The 16881-nt window shown below is 45.0% G+C and overlaps 2 protein-coding genes and 2 non-coding genes across 4 annotated transcripts in view; 1 reads left to right on the top strand and 3 right to left on the bottom strand.

Annotated features, from left to right (window-relative positions):
* Positions 1 to 10838, top strand: part of LOC141008610 (uncharacterized) — a 37533-nt gene extending 26695 nt beyond the window's left edge. Inside the window, exons 12-15 of the mRNA XM_073481050.1 lie at positions 211 to 384; positions 1034 to 1207; positions 8578 to 8751; positions 9732 to 10838. Of these exons, the coding sequence (XP_073337151.1) occupies positions 211 to 384; positions 1034 to 1207; positions 8578 to 8751; positions 9732 to 9741 (532 nt within the window). The 3' untranslated portion in view covers positions 9742 to 10838. The remainder of the gene's footprint in view (positions 1 to 210; positions 385 to 1033; positions 1208 to 8577; positions 8752 to 9731) is intronic.
* Positions 10839 to 11795: 957 nt separating this feature from the next.
* Positions 11796 to 15829, bottom strand: rpl18a (ribosomal protein L18a). The gene is made up of 5 exons (XM_073481074.1): positions 15748 to 15829; positions 14306 to 14485; positions 12659 to 12788; positions 12196 to 12305; positions 11796 to 11940 (listed from the first exon to the last, which is right to left on the bottom strand). Exons 1-5 carry the CDS (start codon positions 15763 to 15765, stop codon positions 11848 to 11850), a joined length of 531 nt encoding a protein of 176 aa, XP_073337175.1. The 5' UTR covers positions 15766 to 15829; the 3' UTR covers positions 11796 to 11847.
* Positions 13206 to 13336, bottom strand: LOC141008739 (small nucleolar RNA SNORA68). The gene has a single exon (XR_012180100.1). It is a non-coding gene; the product is annotated as a small nucleolar RNA SNORA68 (small nucleolar RNA).
* Positions 14560 to 14689, bottom strand: LOC141008740 (small nucleolar RNA SNORA68). Its single transcript, XR_012180101.1, has one exon. It is a non-coding gene; the product is annotated as a small nucleolar RNA SNORA68 (small nucleolar RNA).
* Positions 15830 to 16881: the final 1052 nt, after the last annotated feature.

Genomic DNA, 16881 nt, shown 5'->3' with positions numbered 1-16881 from the left:
TTTATTGAAGCAGCAGCACGTTGTCATTAATATTAATGAGAGCTCTGTTTCACTTTGTGTGTCTGACAGTGTTGAACCTGCAGCTGTTGGGTTCAGGTGTTTGGAGCTTCATTTTCTAAACGTGTTCAGCTCTGAACAGATGATTAAACTCTGAATGATTTCAAGCAGGAACATTGTTTTCTAAACTCACTTCATTTGTTCTTTATTCAGATTGTGGCGCTGCAGTTTGTCAGAGATCAGCTGTGCTTCTCTGGCCTCAGCTCTGAAGTCCAACCCCTCCCACCTGAGACATCTGGACCTGAGTCACAACTACCTGCAGGATTCAGGAGTGAAGCTGCTGTGTGATTTTCTGCAGAGTCCAAACTGTCGACTGGAGACTCTGATGTGAGTTCACGGACTCTCTGTAACTGTTGTACATCTTAAATGTTTAGTTAAAAATTGAAGCTAATTAATGTTCAAACATGACTTTGTAAACGTCCTTTTGTTCATATTTTCATGTTTCTTGATCTAAATTTACTCTGCAGTCACTAAAGACTTGTGTTTCTTAAAGAAACTTTAGAAAATGTAAATTAACGTTTATATTTGTGGTAAATGGTCACATCTGTAAACAGAAGATCTTCTGAACTTATATTTGATTTAAAATCATCAAGTTCACTTGAAATGTTTTTCATAAGTAATTTCTGATCATTGATATTGATTCTTCAGAACACACACACACACACACGCACGCACGCACGCACGCACGCACGCACGCACGCACGCACGCACACACACAGACACACACACACACTTTAACTCCAGACTTGACTGAGATCAGCAGAAAAGACAAACTGTCTCCTGTGTTTATCTGATCGGCTCTTCTGATTGGTCCTTTTAGAGACCGCCCAGCAAACTATTCAGAACCAATATCGTCTGGTAACAATCGGACCGCCCTTAATTAGGACACAGTGATGTTGAGCTGCACATTTAAACCTGAACACATCTGATTGGATCATAAATTGATTTTTATCTTCATCATTTATTCTTTATTCAGATTGGAGAGCTGCAGTTTGTCAGAGATCAGCTGTGCTTCTCTGGCCTCAGCTCTGAAGTCCAACCCCTCCCACCTGAGACATCTGGACCTGAGTCACAACAAACTGAAGGATTCAGCAGTGAAGCGTCTGTGTGCTGGACTGGAGAGTCCAAACTGTCGACTGGAGACTCTGAGGTCAGACACCACTTTTTTTACTTCTGTGCTGTCACAACCTGGCTCAAAGGCTGTGCCAAAATAGGGAGACAAACACAGGTGGCTACAAGCAATTGGTATTTATTGGTCCCACAATCATGAAACAACCAAGGAAAATGGGTAAAGATCAGTATCAGTAGTGAAAGCATGTATGGGTGTGTGACAATGTATGTGCAGATCAAAAGAAAGGAAAGGAAAATGTGCTGCCATCAGGCCTGCCGGTTAGCAGGAATCAGTCCCAGAGAGAGCGCGCCCGCAGAATGAGGAAGATCTTTACAGTCAGAGGACACTGGCTCAGGTGTTGCTCATGCAGCTGACGACCCTCCATTCAGCACCTGCAAAACACAACCCTCAAGAAACAGGGACCCCTAGTGCCTGGGTGGAGGGATCGTCACACCCCCCCTCTTAAAAAAAACTGGGGTTCCCATCTGGAAACCCAGACAGACACGGTGACAACATAACAATCGACCAATAATTTTTACCAGTAATTCAAGATTTTACTTTATCATTCAGAAATTGCTCTGTCCAAACATACAATTTACTTTTTACTAAATTTTTTCCTTTGGTCTCATAACCCTTTTATATACTGCAACCCATACTCACGACTTCTGCAGTGACCCTCCCCTATATCAGCCAGCCAATCTCCGCCCTGCAACCCGGTACCCCTGGAGCGCCTGGAGACACAACCTTAAGAGTAGCCGTGGAAGAAGAAGGGGAGACCAGGAAGATCACAAACAGGAAATATCTCATGAACAAGGTGCTCTTGACAGAGCATCAGCCACAATATTTTCTGAGCCCTTAATGTGGCGGATATCCAAACAGTATGCTTGCAAAAACAAAAACCATCGCATCAGTCTGCGGTTCGGACAGCACAAAGAATGAAGAAAAGTTATCGGGTTATGATCTGTGTAGACCACCAGAGGAGCACTGGACTCGACATAAACTTCAAAATGTTGCAACGCCCACACGAGGGCAAGAGTCTCCTCTATGACAGAATAATTTAACTGGTAGGAGTTAAATTTCCGAGAGAAAAAACACACAGGACGTTCAACACCATTTCTGTCAGACTGAAGCAACACCGCACCAGCACCTACATCACTTGCATCCACCTGCAGCTCAAACAAACGGTCCATACAGGGTGCTACAAGGACAGGAGGTGAACACAAGACAGTTTTAACATTTTCAAAAGCCTGTTGACATGAAGCTGACCAAATGTATTTTGCTTTAGCTTTCAACAAATCAGTCAAAGGAGCTACCACAGTTGAAAAGTTCCTGCAAAAACTGCGATAGTAACCCACCAAGCCCAAAAAACGCATGAGCTCCTTCTTGGTGGTGGGCACTGGATATTGCTCGATCGCAGTCACCTTTGCTTGCACTGGCCGCACCTGCCCTTGCCCCACTACCTTCCCGAGGTAGGTAACTGTAGCCTTGGCGAACTCACACTTAGCCAAATTTACTGTCAGGTGTGCTTCACGCAGTCGGTCAAACAGCTTCCTAATGCGGTCAACATGATCTTCCCAAGTATCGCTGTAGATCACGACATCATCAAGATACACCGCACAACCATCCAGCCCAGACACAACCATATTCATGAGACGCTGAAAGGTCGCCGGTGCATTCCGCAACCCAAAGCTCATCACAGAGTAGGAGAAGAGACCAAAAGGAGTTATAAAAGCTGAAATCTCTCTAGCTCTTTGAGATAGTGGAACCTGCCAATAACCTTTGAGTAAATCAAACTTACTGACAAATTGAGCTGAGCCCACCTGATCCACACAATCCTCTATGCGTGGAAGTGGAAAAGCGTCAGGTTTAGTTACCCCGTTTACCTTACGATAATCCGTACAAAACCTAAAACTTTTGTCAGCCTTTTCCACAAGCAAACAAGGAGACGCCCAGCTGGAAGATGAAGGTTCAGCAATATGATTGTCAAGCATATACTTGATTTCTTTCTCCATTACCTGGCGTTTCTGCTGGGACACCCTGTAAAAACGCTGGCAGATTGGCTGGGCATCACCCACATCAATGTCATGCTCTATCAAACGTGTACAAGTTGGAACATCATCAAACAAGCACAGATAGTTGTTAATCAGAGCAGACAGTTGGACGCACCGCTCCTTGGACAAATGTCCAAGCAATGACTCCAAAGTACACAGCTTTTCTGAGTTCTTTAACTGGCCCCGCAACAAGCTCTCGTCAGGTGAAACCACCCCATCATCTTCATATACTAACAAGTTAGCAGCCGAATGCCTCTCCACAGTTTCTGCCATTAACACCGGTTTCACTGTCTGCTGTTGCCCACTCCCCCCTGTTGCACAAGACTGTGATGCCCGGGTGTAGTAGGGTTTTAACAAGTTAACATGGCAAAGTTGAGTGTCTCTTCTACGCTTTGGTGTTGATAACAGATAGTTCTGCTCAGAAACCTGACGCAAAACTGTGAACGGACCGTGAAATTTAGCCTGAAATGGAGAACTGACAAGTGGTAACAAAGCCAGAACCTGGTCGCCTGGACTGAATTGGTGAATTTCAGCTTTACGGTCATAAAGATGCTTCATTTTGGTCTGCGCTGAGGCTAAACTTTCTTTAGCCCTTTCCCCAGCCACGTACAACCGATGCCGGAAACCATTAACATAATCAATCAGGTTCTGAGGTGGTTCGGGTTGTGCGACCGGATCATGCAGCAGAGCTAATGGCCCACGCACTGTATGCCCAAACACAAGCTCATTTGGACTGAACCCAGTGCTCTCCTGCACAACCTCTCTGGCAGCTAGCAACAACCATGGCAGCCCCTCCTCCCAATCCTGATTTAACTCAACACAATATCCCCGCAACAGAGACTTCAGGGTTTGATGAAACCTTTCCAATGCGCCTTGGCTCTGAGCATGATATGCGGAAGCCTGATTATGTTTCACTCGGAGCTGCTTCAACACTTGGGCAAACAAGTGAGATGAAAAATTGGAACCCTGATCACTTTGAACCACTTTTGGAATTCCAAAGACTGAAATAAACTGTGTCAGTGCTTTGACCACAGATTTAGCAGTAATGGTACGCAATGGATAAACAGCCGGATATCTGGTGCTTTGACACATTACTGTAAGCAAATAATTACTTCCAGATTTTGAACGTGGCAAGGGACCAACACAATCAATTATCAGATGCTCAAATGGCTGCGCAATCGCTGGAATGGGAGACAGAGGAGCCGGCTTAATGTTCTGATTAGGTTTTCCCGTCATCTGACAAGTATGACATGTTTTAATATACCCAGACACATCCCTCTTCACACGAGGCCAAAAAAAATACCTGAGGATATAGTCGTACGTCTTACGGACCCCCAAATGTCCTGACTGGTTGTGCGATGCTCTCAGAACCTCTTCCCGGAATTTGGATGGGACAACAACCTGAAAAACAGGACTACCCACAAAAGTTTCCCCATGGGGCACCCATTTTCTCACCAGCAATTTGTCTTGCAGCAGATAACCTTTTGCAGCACTCCGCCCATCAACATTTGAAAGCACTCTGTCAAACAGCCCACTAAGCGTAGGATCAGCCCGTTGCTCTGCCGACAGGTCGCTGCGGGAAATAGACAAGAGAGAGTCAGGTATAGACACAAAGAAAGCCCCCTTGTCCTCTATGCTACTCTGCTCAACTTCAGGTTCTGCCTCCCCACGGCACATAGCCTGTGTAACTGCGCAAGCTGTGAAAACACCAGGAAAACACTGCGCACTCTCATCAGGTACCGTAACAAAGGGAGAAGGGGTTACTATCGGAGCTGGCGGAACATCAGCCCACACACGGCTACCAGCCAGATCATTCCCTAGGATGACATGAATGCCTCGGATTGGTAGTGCGGGACGCACACCCATAACCACCTCGCCCTGAACCAACCCACAGTCAAGCTCCAATTTATGCAATGGAACAGGCAACACAGTTAAACCCATTCCCCGCATCAGAATGTAATCCCCAGTATCAGTTCCCTGAGAAAAAGACAGTGCAGAACTCACAATGAATGAATCAAAGGCCCCAGTATCTCTCAAAATTTTCACCGGTACCTTGATACCACTCCCTACCAGAGACACATGGCCGTCCGACACAAAAGCTGAGAAATCAGACTGCTCCAGGCTGCAATCCACTCCAGGCTTCATCTTTTCATATGGGGAAATGACACCGGGAGAAGTGATCTTTCCAACAGAAGAAGCAAGTGCGACAGGCTTGACATGCCCGCTACCAAACCCACTTTTAGCACTGGACTTAACCGGGCATTCAGCTTTCCAATGTCCCCTGCCCTTGCAGTAGTGACATAATTCAGTCGGGTCAAACTGCATCTGACCCCATGTAGCCCGTTCTGACCTACCCTGGCTAGGACTAGCTCCTCCCTCCCACCGTTTACCTGCTGGGCGAAAGTTGCTACCATCCCCCCTGTACCGAGCATCATCCCGAGTCCTGCACTCGCGGTCACCACGATTCGTCAATACATACTCATCAGCCAGAGTAGCGGCCTCGATAGCCGTCCTCACTTTCCGTTCATTTATATAAGTAGCAATGTGACTGGGAACAGAGTTCTTAAATTGCTCCAGAATGATCAAGTCACACAAAGCCTCATAAGTATGAACCCCCAGTGAAGTACACCAACGATTAAACTGAGTGATTAACTCCCTGGAAAACTCCATATGTGTCTGCTTACCTGACTTCTCCCAAGACCTAAATCTCTGGCGATATGCCTCAGGCACCAACTCATAAGCCTTTAACACAGCAGCTTTGACGGACACATAAACCTTGCTTTCAACTGCACTAAGCGCAGAATAGGCCTCCTGCGCCTTGCCTGTCAAAACGCACTGTAACAGTAACATGCGCTCAACATCAGACCAATCTCTACTCTCAGCCACTCGCTCAAAAAGTAAGAAAAATGTGTCCAGATCTCGCTCGCAAAATTGAGGAACCAAACGCAGATTACTGGCAACATCAAAAGCACGTGAGGGCCCAGAAGAAACAGAGACCTGCCCTACGTTACCCACATTAACCAAACTTAATCTGCGCTCTTCAAGTTCAAGTTTTTTAATTTCCATTTGCAACAATAGCAATTCTTTGCGCTGCTCAAAAGTCAACCCAGTACTCACCCCAACTTCAGAGACAGACACATCAACCGTGTCTAATCCAGAACCACCAGCATACAATTTAGGCTGGAGAACACCCGCATCCAACAAATTCTCCTTTAGAATGTTCTTCACATTCTCCTTTAACCGCCTATCACCGACATCCATCCTAAAATGTTCGGCGATTTTTACTAATTGCTCCCGCGAACAACGCTCCAATAACTCCTCCGACGGAGCTCTCAAAAACTCCTCCGGAGTAGTCATAACTGAGGGAACAAAAGGACTAACTTTACCTGTCTGAACACAAAAAAACTGATAACACACAAGCAACAGAGCTCAAACGGCCCCTACACAGCCAAACCAAAAAAAAACCAGGCCACAGCCCCGTCCCTCTAACTGCCTAACCAGAAACTACCTAACTCCCCCCTAGTCTTCAGGCGCTACTTGTGGTGGGTATTTATGCACTGTAACCCGCAAACCCGGTGAAGCAACCAAAATATGGCGACTCCACCTGCAGCCCCGGACGTGCTCCCAAGACAACTGCTTTAGCCACTTTCGTCACCACACTATCAAAGCCCCCCCCAAACGAACCCCAAAAGGAATTCGCTCTTAAGCCTAACCAGGGACAGAACAGCAGCAACACTATGGCTTGCAGAGAACCACCAGAACTCAGTGCCACAACCTCACCAACAGAACTAGCTCGACGACAACACGTCCCTCAAAACAAAACATGTAACTCAGTAGGCTACAATTGATTGCATTTAACCAAAAACACCACAACAGACTACTCACCACTCTCGTCACTTGTCTCCCAAATGATTAGTTGCCACCCATTCACAAAAACAAGATGCACAACTTACTACACCTGACCCGACGTCACGCCAACATTACACCAAGACATCACAGTCTCTGCCCATTCTCAACCAGCAGAACTGTGCTTTACAACCGGGTCAAACAACAACTGGACGAGCCCCCATTTGTCACAACCTGGCTCAAAGGCTGTGCCAAAATAGGGAGACAAACACAGGTGGCTACAAGCAATTGGTATTTATTGGTCCCACAATCATGAAACAACCAAGGAAAATGGGTAAAGATCAGTATCAGTAGTGAAAGCATGTATGGGTGTGTGACAATGTATGTGCAGATCAAAAGAAAGGAAAGGAAAATGTGCTGCCATCAGGCCTGCCGGTTAGCAGGAATCAGTCCCAGAGAGAGCGCGCCCGCAGAATGAGGAAGATCTTTACAGTCAGAGGACACTGGCTCAGGTGTTGCTCATGCAGCTGACGACCCTCCATTCAGCACCTGCAAAACACAACCCTCAAGAAACAGGGACCCCTAGTGCCTGGGTGGAGGGATCGTCACAGTGCTCAGATGAATATGATGTGAATGTTGTGTTGATGTGACCGGTGAGCTTCTGCGTTGTGTTGGTTTGAATGATGCTGTGACACCAGGACCTCTTTGGAGATGATCTCCGTTTATTCTCTGACAGAACGGGTAACAAGCAGAACCTCCATGTAAATACAACTGTCCACTGCAGCTCCTACACAAATAAAATGAAGATAAAGACATCGACAAACCGGAAGTTAGTTCGGTTTGTTGTAACTTCAAGCTCGCAACTTTCAACTGTTAAAACTACTATTTTCAAATGTAACTCTGTTGGCATGAACACATTGTGAGGCAGGAACAGACGTAACAATAACGTAGAGACCAGAAATGCATATAACAAACACAGAGACACATTAGGATGGTTTATGATTATCAACTGAATGAAACAGTGACACCCACCTCTCCCACAGGAGGATTGTACAAAGGGCAGAGGCAGTAACAGATTTTGTGTAATTATATACACATTTGATGCAACACACAGGTTGACCCGGTTACATTGACACTAACCTGCAGACATCAGGCTGATATTATACTGATCCACACTGCAGTCTGTTTTCTTCTTCTGTGGTTTAGTCCATTGACTGTGGCAGAGCAATGTTAAGATGTTCATTTAAAACCTTCATATAAGAAAAATCTGCACTGGATAATTCACTGTGAACCTCTGAAACTCTGGATTTTCTTCTTAGATTCAAATGTATGTTTTTAAATAAGTGATGTGAAAAATACATAAAACAATGAAAGTTCAATAATCTCTATTTCAACTATCAGACATTAACAAATATATTCAAGATGAACTTTTACAACATTTTTATGAAGCTGTGATGTTTAAACTGACTGAATAGTTTAATTGTGAAGTTACATCATTTATTCTTTATTCAGATTGTGGAGCTGCAGGTTGTCAGAGATCAGCTGTGATTCTCTGGCCTCAGCTCTGAAGTCCAACCCCTCCCACCTGAGAGAGCTGGACCTGAGTAGAAACGACCTGAAGGGTTCAGCAGTGAAGCCGCTGTCTGATCTGAGGGACAGTCCACACTGTCGACTGGAGACTCTGAGGTCAGTAGAGGGTTGGAGTCAGTCCACGCTGGCTTCAGCAGTATTGTCCTGAACACAGTCAGTATCAAAGTAAAGATCCAGTATTTCCTGTTTTCCTCAGTGAAGCTGTGAGAGGAGAACGGTGACAGGCTTCATGATTGGACAGAAAGACAGAGAGAGAGCAGTCAGCCAATCAGACGAGCCAGAAGCTCGTTGTGATCTCGTGTTGAGTTGATGTGAAGACGACTGTTGTTGTTGTGTTCATGTGTACAGGAAGTAAAGCTGGATCACAGCTGACAGCATCACAGGATGTGTAGAGACAGTCGTCCTCATCCATCAAACGTGATCTCTCTAAAACACTAAAGAGCTGATCAGCTGATCTGTGTCACAGCTCTCAGGTCTACCTTCAGGGCCACCGTACAGATCAGTCTGACTGAAGCCTGCAAATCACTGCTCTGATTTCAGAGAACAATCATTACATTTAGTAACCATGTGGTGTTTGTACAGAGCAGAAGCTGTGCTGAAGTCCAGTAACCAGCTGATGTTGGACTGTCAGTCTGTGTGTGAACATGTAGGAGCTTTAACATCATATATTCATCCGTCCATCTGTCTTTTGTTTGCTCCACACATTTTACAGCAGACTCCATATTTACATATTTGTAATGTTTCAAAGCAGATGAAATATTCAGGTGCGACTGAGACTCTGGTTTTTAACAGCAGTCAATCATCATCAAAGTGTTTCTGCAGTGATGATGCGTTCAGGGACTCTCTGCAGTTTATTTCACTGTGTACTTGAGTGAAACCTGCAGAGTAAACCTGTGAGCTTCACTCCAACACGTTAACATGAGCTGAAAGGAAGCTGGCGACGCTACACAGCCGCTCCACTTGTGGTCTGAACAGGACTGAAGTCCTGCTGGTCTTTATATCACTGACTGACAGCTGATGGAGGGAGTCTCTGTCAACACTCATGTGTCTGCTGCTCTCTCTGCTTCTCTCATCAGGTGGAGGTGATGAAAGGTGGAGGTGTTGAGAGGATCAGCTGTGTCCTGATGATCCAGAGAGGTTGAAGCAGCACCATCAGCTGGTGGGTGGAGAGGCTCTGACTGGGCCGTGTTACTGGGAGGTGGAGTGGAGAGGAGAGCTTCATCCAGCAGTGACTGACGGACCAATCACAACACGTGGAGACGACTGTCAGTGCTGCAGTCTGAACTGCTCTGTTTTCTTTCTGTCTCTGATTCTCTGATATCCTGAACACACAGTGACTCTGCAGGTTGGTTCTGGTTCTGACGACAGAACTGGAAGTTATTGATGCACCAGAACACCGGCACGTCGTCGGTATGGACCCATAAAGGCTTTAAACTGAAACAGGACATCACTCCAACATGATACCAGTCCACAGGTTCACACCGCCGACTGAAATGCACTTTCTGTTTATAGTCGTCTGAACAGCTGCATCTTGACATTCAACTTCTCCCTCCAATTATAAATAAATATGACCTGGTGGTAGTTTGTTTCCTGCTTCATACATTATTTGTGCAGTTTGATGTTCAACCAGGTGGATGAACTTACATTACTCTGCAGTGTATTTTTCTCTCTGCAGACATTTTGTAATCCTCAGTGATCCATGACTGTCTGAATGTGTCTGTTTTTGATTGATTTGTTTTATTGGACAGTTTTTATCAGATAACAGTTTGAATGCCTTTAAGAATATTTCATGTGCTTTGTCAAGGTTTTCTTCTTTCTATAATATTTCCCAGTTTTGGTTCAGTAATTGATTTTTGAGAGCGTTCATCGACTCCTCTGTCCCGACTCGTCTGTGCTCCAGTTTAACGTCCTGCTTTTCTTTCTTGTCGTCACGGTCGCACACTGTAAACGCTGGTAGCTGCTCACTGATGTCATTGATCAGTAATTGATCAGTAATTGATCAGTAATCCACTTACTGCATTGTTGTCTGTCACATTAGTCAGCATGTTGTCTGCCAGTGTGGCTCAGTGACATGTGATCCTGCTGCCTCTGTAAACTCTACATTGTGTTGATAAAGTCTTCAGTTGGTTTGTGGTCACTTGGATGAAGCAGATCTACATTAAAATCCCCACAGATGAACTGGACCTGTTGATTTGACGCTGTGAACATTTCTTCCACGGTTCCTTGAAAATGACCCCATCAGAACCGGCTGCTCTGTAAATACAGCTCAGTTACATTCCTGCTGTTTCTCCATGTACATTTCTGCTGTTCAACAGTCTGATAAGTGTCAGACTGCAGTTGAGATTAAAGCTCGTGTCCACGTGCACAGACACACCTCCTCCAGTCTGGTCGCTCAGTTCAGAACCATCTCACTCAAAGTCCAAACCCTTCACAGGGTCGGTCCAAGTGTCTCATATTGCAGTTATGTTGAACGGTTTTGCAGATTGACGTAAATATTCCTTCATGTTGTGTAAATGTGCGTTCAGGCTTCTCCTGTTCAAGTGACTGATTGACGGGTTCTGATCTGTAAACGTGTTGGGGCCTTTCAGACAGAACCAGACAACGGCGCCGCTCTGTTCTGACGTCCATCGTGTCCAATGACTCGGCCACCGCAGCGAGCACGTCGACGCTCGTGAGTTCAGCGCTGAACTCAGTTCATTCATAAATGTTGTTCTTTGGCTGTGATGCAGGATGTAATCTGTAAAGTAACTAGTAACTGAAATTAACTCATGAAGATTAAATACATTTTTTTATTTTTAAATGTATTCATTAATTTGCAGTTGTGTTCTCCCGTTCTCTACTTCCCTATTTAACTTGTTTTAATGTTTTGCTTCTTGTCTTCCTGCTTGTTTTTAATGTATTTGAATGTCATGTTTATGCCCCTTAAAGCACTTTGAGTTGCCTTGTGTCTGACTTGTGCTGCACAAATAAACGTGCCTTTGCATTTTAAATAACACAAAAATAACAATCAAGTATAAAAAGTGAAGTGTTTCAGTGTTTCTGTTCTGAATGTTCTGACTCGCTGACTCTGGATCAGTGTTCTGGTTCATTAACAGACGTGCAGCCAGGAAATCAAACCAATGAAGGAACAGAAACAGCTCTTTGTCAATGAGATTATTTTTATTTTTCCTCGCACAAAATGACAAAATGCTTTCAGTAGAAGGTGTTTGGTCTCTTGGTGGTGAAGCGAGGTTTGTGCTGGCGACGCAGGACCCTGTGAGGCAGAGGGAACTTGATCTTGGAGTCCTGCAGGAGGAGTCAGAGAGGAAATCATGTTCAGTTTCACAGCGTTGATGCAACCAAACATTTTACAATCGGCAACACTCATCGTCTGTCGCCAGTTTCAGAACCGCCAGGTTTGAAGATGGAAGCTGGAAATCTGGAAGAGGAATCTGGCTTTTTGTCTGGCGGCTTTTTAAACCGGAGCTGACTAACAGAGGCAGTCCAGAGAGAGAGCCGCGACTACAGGGTCAGAAAACACAGCCAGGTGTGTGGACTCACGTGGAACTGCTTGATGGCAGGTCTGCGACACTTGTTGGCAGCGATGACCTGCACCTTCATGATCTGGATGGAGTGGGCACGAGCACGATGGCGAGCGCCCATATCACGATCTGACAGACAGGAGACATTTTAATCTTTATTCATACAGCAGCATCATCACTTTGTTACAGGATCTTTGGGGCCGATCACTGACCAGCAGCCGCTGAACTACCAATGGACTGAATGTGAAGAGTGGTAATGTGACTGAGACCAGACCCGTCACTGGAAGATGCTTCTACACTCGTTTACAAATGGTTTCAGACTGGCCAACATCCTGAATCCAGCTCAAACTCCTCACGTCTTCACACCGTGTTCAGCTTGTTTGTTCTGTTTAAACGTGTTGTGTGTTTCACTAAAAGCCCACAAAGATGAGGCGAACCCGTTCCCTGAGCCCGGAGTCGGGATGGTTACTGAGTGTACTCACAGCACTGAGTGACGGCTCCAGAGGTGGTCAGGTCTCTGTACTCTCTGTACATGTTGTGGGTGCCGCTACGGGAGTCGTAACGCAGCCAGATACCGAAGTTCTTCACCTTCAGGGGGGTCTTCTCGTGGACCTGAACGAGTCCAACAGCAGCAGGTTAGCAGCAGGTCAGACTGTTCACACTGATCATCACTCAAACTACACGTTGTTTTACAGTTTCACCACATTTTCATTTTCAAAGCAAATCAAGTTTAAAAAGCAGAGAAATAAATGATTTTAGAGTCAGAGCGGACAGTTAAAGGATCATCGACTAAATATAAACTAAATAACCCAAATTAAACTGCCTTTAAAGGACAACACCACATACTGTTTTACTGTGTTTATACGTGGCGGACCCTGCCACCTCTCTAGCTTCAAACAGTGTTCTGGGACCTTATTTTATTCACTGATGGAACAATGTTTGTATCATGACCTCATTAATATTGTAAATATTAAAGTTCTACAAAACTTCAGAGTCTGTGACGTCGCTCACATCAGCTGAAGAGGAGCCGCCTGTCGACCCTTGAATTCACTTTCAAAGGCACCGCAGCGTCAGAGAAAGGCGACAAGGATCAGTTTCTGTCTGCACACCAGACAACATCACACCACTGAGACGGTGTGAGCTTTGGGTTTGGGTGCAAGGAGGGTTCAGCAGAGACGGGCTGAGCGGTACATGTTAGTGTGTTTACTTCATAAATACTCAACGGGTCGATCTCAGGCGAGCAGGTCAGAAAAGAGACGACTCAACACCCCTGACCTCATGTCACCTTTAATGAAAATGATCCAGGTGAGTTCAGTGCGACAGATGATGTGTTCTTGTTTCTGACTGCTGAGCAAACCAGTCGTTACCACTGAGGAGGTCACGTCGATGTCTGATGGTTCGTCAGCAGGATTAAAAACTACTGAACTGATTTCACCAGAACTCAGATGGAGGACGAGTCTCCGCTCAGAGACCTCATTAGCTTCAGCATTCTGGTTATTTCTCACAATACTGCGTGAATATTAATGATCCAGATCTAAATCTGTTTCATCTGATGTGGGATCAGGCCTGAGTGGATTAAAGGGGACTGTTGGGCCTCAGCGGAGGTATGCGCTCTACTGAGTGCCGTTCTAGTTTAATAAACGCACCACTTTGTCTCCTCTGCAGCATCTGTGCCGTCACAAACAGCCCATCAATGTGTAATAATGTGAGTCTGTGATGTAACTTAAGTTAAATAAACGTGAAGTTGAAGAATAAAGTGCTCCAGAGTAAAACCGCCGGATTGTACTGAGCTGCAGTTCTCGAGTACACTGCACTTAAATTCAGTCATTTAGATTAAGGTTGTGTTTTTACTGAACAGATGTATCGGTTGCCAAAATTGGAACCGGTCTCACTGATTAAAATAAAAACCACAGCGGTCGTATCTGATCGAGCTCCGTCATCATTAACAGGCGGCAGAGACACAAACTCAACACAACTTTTAAACAGTCGACATCTCCAAGAGAAAACAAGTGAACAAATCTCTGGTGACAGACGTTTGAAACAGAGTCAAACATCATCCTGACTCTGAGGCGGCACCGACACAGCTGGAGATGTCGGACTTTGGATGTGTGTGTGGTTCAGAGACCTACCAGGCCACAGTAGACGGTCTCTCCAGAGGCCTTCTTCATCTTCCTCAGCTGGGAGACGAAGTACCAGAAGCGGGACTTGGCCACGACATGGTTCGGGGCGAAGATCCTCATCCGGTACAGAGGAGGGGCAGGATTCTTGGCAGAGGGCAGCAGACGCCCAATGACTTTGTATTCCCGAAGCTGTTTTCAGAGACAAGTGTGGTCAGTTAGGAAGCACGTGAATCACAAACGCTTACACGACGAGGCGTCTCACAAACTGTCGACCCTTGAATTCACTTTCAAAGGCACCGCAGCGTCAGAGAAAGGCGACAAGGATCCGTTTCTGTTTGCACACCAGACAGATTCATACCACTGAGATGATATGAGCTTGGGTTTGGGTGCACAGACGTGAAGAAAATGAACATTAAGTGCTGTAACAATATTCTCATGCGAGTGAATAACGTGTTGTAACGAAGAGTCAACTTGTTTTAACGACTTCATTAACGCCGGCTGCCTTTTCTCGATTATTAACTTCATCTTTCACATTTTAGAGTTTGATCTTTGTTCATCTTCGTCAACAGCAGGTGACCATCAGGTGCTGATTATATGAGCCAAGCCAACTGCTGATAATATCTATTGATCCTGTTATTTAATTTTATTGTGCTTAATTTAGGTCATTTGCACTTTTTCTCTTTAAACTTTACTCAACACGCTGTGTTGCACCTGCACAGTTAAACTGCCTCAGTCAGACCATCACTTCATTACTGTGTCACATTATATTCTGCTGCTTCTCATTAAATCTCTGTTTCTGTATTTAATGTGTTTAAAAGCTACTGGATGTCAACACGTCCGACCCAAGAGGTGCAGAGCACAGACAGCTTTAGCACATTTATACTTCATATTTCTGATGTTTTGTTATATTTACGCTGGTTGTGTCGCAGTGTTACTGAGGTGTATGATCTCTGCCTGTAGTGGACATTAACCTGACGGCCTCAGTGTGGGTTACAGGGACTAACAGCCCTCTGAGGCGTCTGTCTGCTGCAGGTTCAGCTCCACGCTGAGGCCGCATTATTAGCGGCTAACGTTAGCTTAGCTGCCATCACGGGCCCAAACACAACCAGGCGGCTCGGTAACCGCACAGAATCACGCATTTACTGATCATCTGAGATTACTCTGCGGTTGTTGCTGATCTCCTGCTGGCTGAGTGTCCGTCGTCTCACACGCGGCTCTGATGAAACACACGGAGTCGCATTTCAAGCCACCGCCGTCCACATGGTGCCGCGGACGCCATGTTGTAGCCGCGAAATACATCGGTACGAAAACTAACTCAAACCAGCACTTAAATGTTGACTTTTTGTGGATATTAACGCATAACTAAGACAAACATAACGTTACAAAGCGACATCGGCTCGTTCGGTCCGTGTGTTGCAGGCAGATATATGTAGAAAACAGAGTTTACGTACTGTGCCGGACGCCTTCATGGTGTCTCGCTCAGCGCCACAGTAAAAGAGGAAGCAGCAGGGCGGAGACTGCGCATGTCTAATGGAGGCGCCGCGAGGGGGCGGGGCCTGCTGCTGCGGCTCCACGGGCTGAAGATGGTTTCATGTTCGTCACAGGTCAGTGTGATGACGGAGCTCAGAGACAGGAGGTCAGTCACAGCTGATCACAGCTGATCACATGTATCTGATCCATATTCACAATCATTTACAACAATCCAACAATCTGAGAACGTTTTGCCTCATCAGCTACAGTCAGCGACATCAAGGAGAGGAAGAGAGAGAAACAATCCCAGACTCCCTTTAAAAATCACTCAATTTAGTGAGTTGTTGACTTAGGAGAAACTTTATAATCTCTGTGAAGCCTTGTTCCTGACACATTCTTCATTATTTGGGCTTCCATGTAAATTCGGCACATGTTATAATCTCGTTTTAGGAAGGCTGGTGCCGCAGCTCGGTTCCCTGAGGGCTCTGAGGTTTGTGGGTTAATTAATCAATCAAACTTTATTGATACAGCACCTTTCAAACAAATCACACTGCACCTCAAAGTGATTGATGATTGAACAGGAGACTGATGAACACCGAGAAAGCAACAAAACATGGTGAATTAAAATGATCCAATATAAAGAATGAATCATAATACAAGCAAACAAGTACTGATAAAAATACAAACATATCAATAAAGTATCATCTATGTTAAAAAATAACATAAAGAATAAAATATAATCAGATAAAGAAGAGTAAATAGTAATGATAAAAACACATGAATAAAATAAATGTAATCACTTAAACCATGTAATTATAACAGACTATATAAAGCTGGGCTCAATAGACGTTATTCTGTGCTCCTCTCGGCCCACGTTTGGATCCAAAAACAAAATAATACCATAATAATAATGATAATAATGATAATAATAATAAAACAAACTGTTCAAAGTGGTTCAGCGACACATTTCAGCAGGTAAGGAGGCAAATAAAAATTCAACATGGAGCTTTTTTCACATTCTGTCTTTATTTCCCGAGAAGATGCAGCTCGCAGTTATTTATTATAATTATTATTTTTCAGTTCCATTATATATTGAACATGTCTGATGTGTTGTT

Source organism: Pagrus major, chromosome 14, assembly GCF_040436345.1.
Source record: "Pagrus major chromosome 14, Pma_NU_1.0".
NCBI lineage: Eukaryota > Metazoa > Chordata > Actinopteri > Spariformes > Sparidae > Pagrus > Pagrus major.
This window is presented reverse-complemented; position numbering and strand designations above follow the sequence as displayed.

Bases quoted from the DNA above. Each gene is read 5' to 3' on its own strand.
- rpl18a (XM_073481074.1), bottom strand. The intron at 12,789-14,305 runs GTAGGTCTCTGA...GGACTCGTTCAG, and splicing joins AGACCGTCTACTGTGGCCTG to GTCCACGAGAAGACCCCCCT. The intron at 11,941-12,195 runs GTGAGTCCACAC...CTCCTCCTGCAG, and splicing joins CTGCCATCAAGCAGTTCCAC to GACTCCAAGATCAAGTTCCC.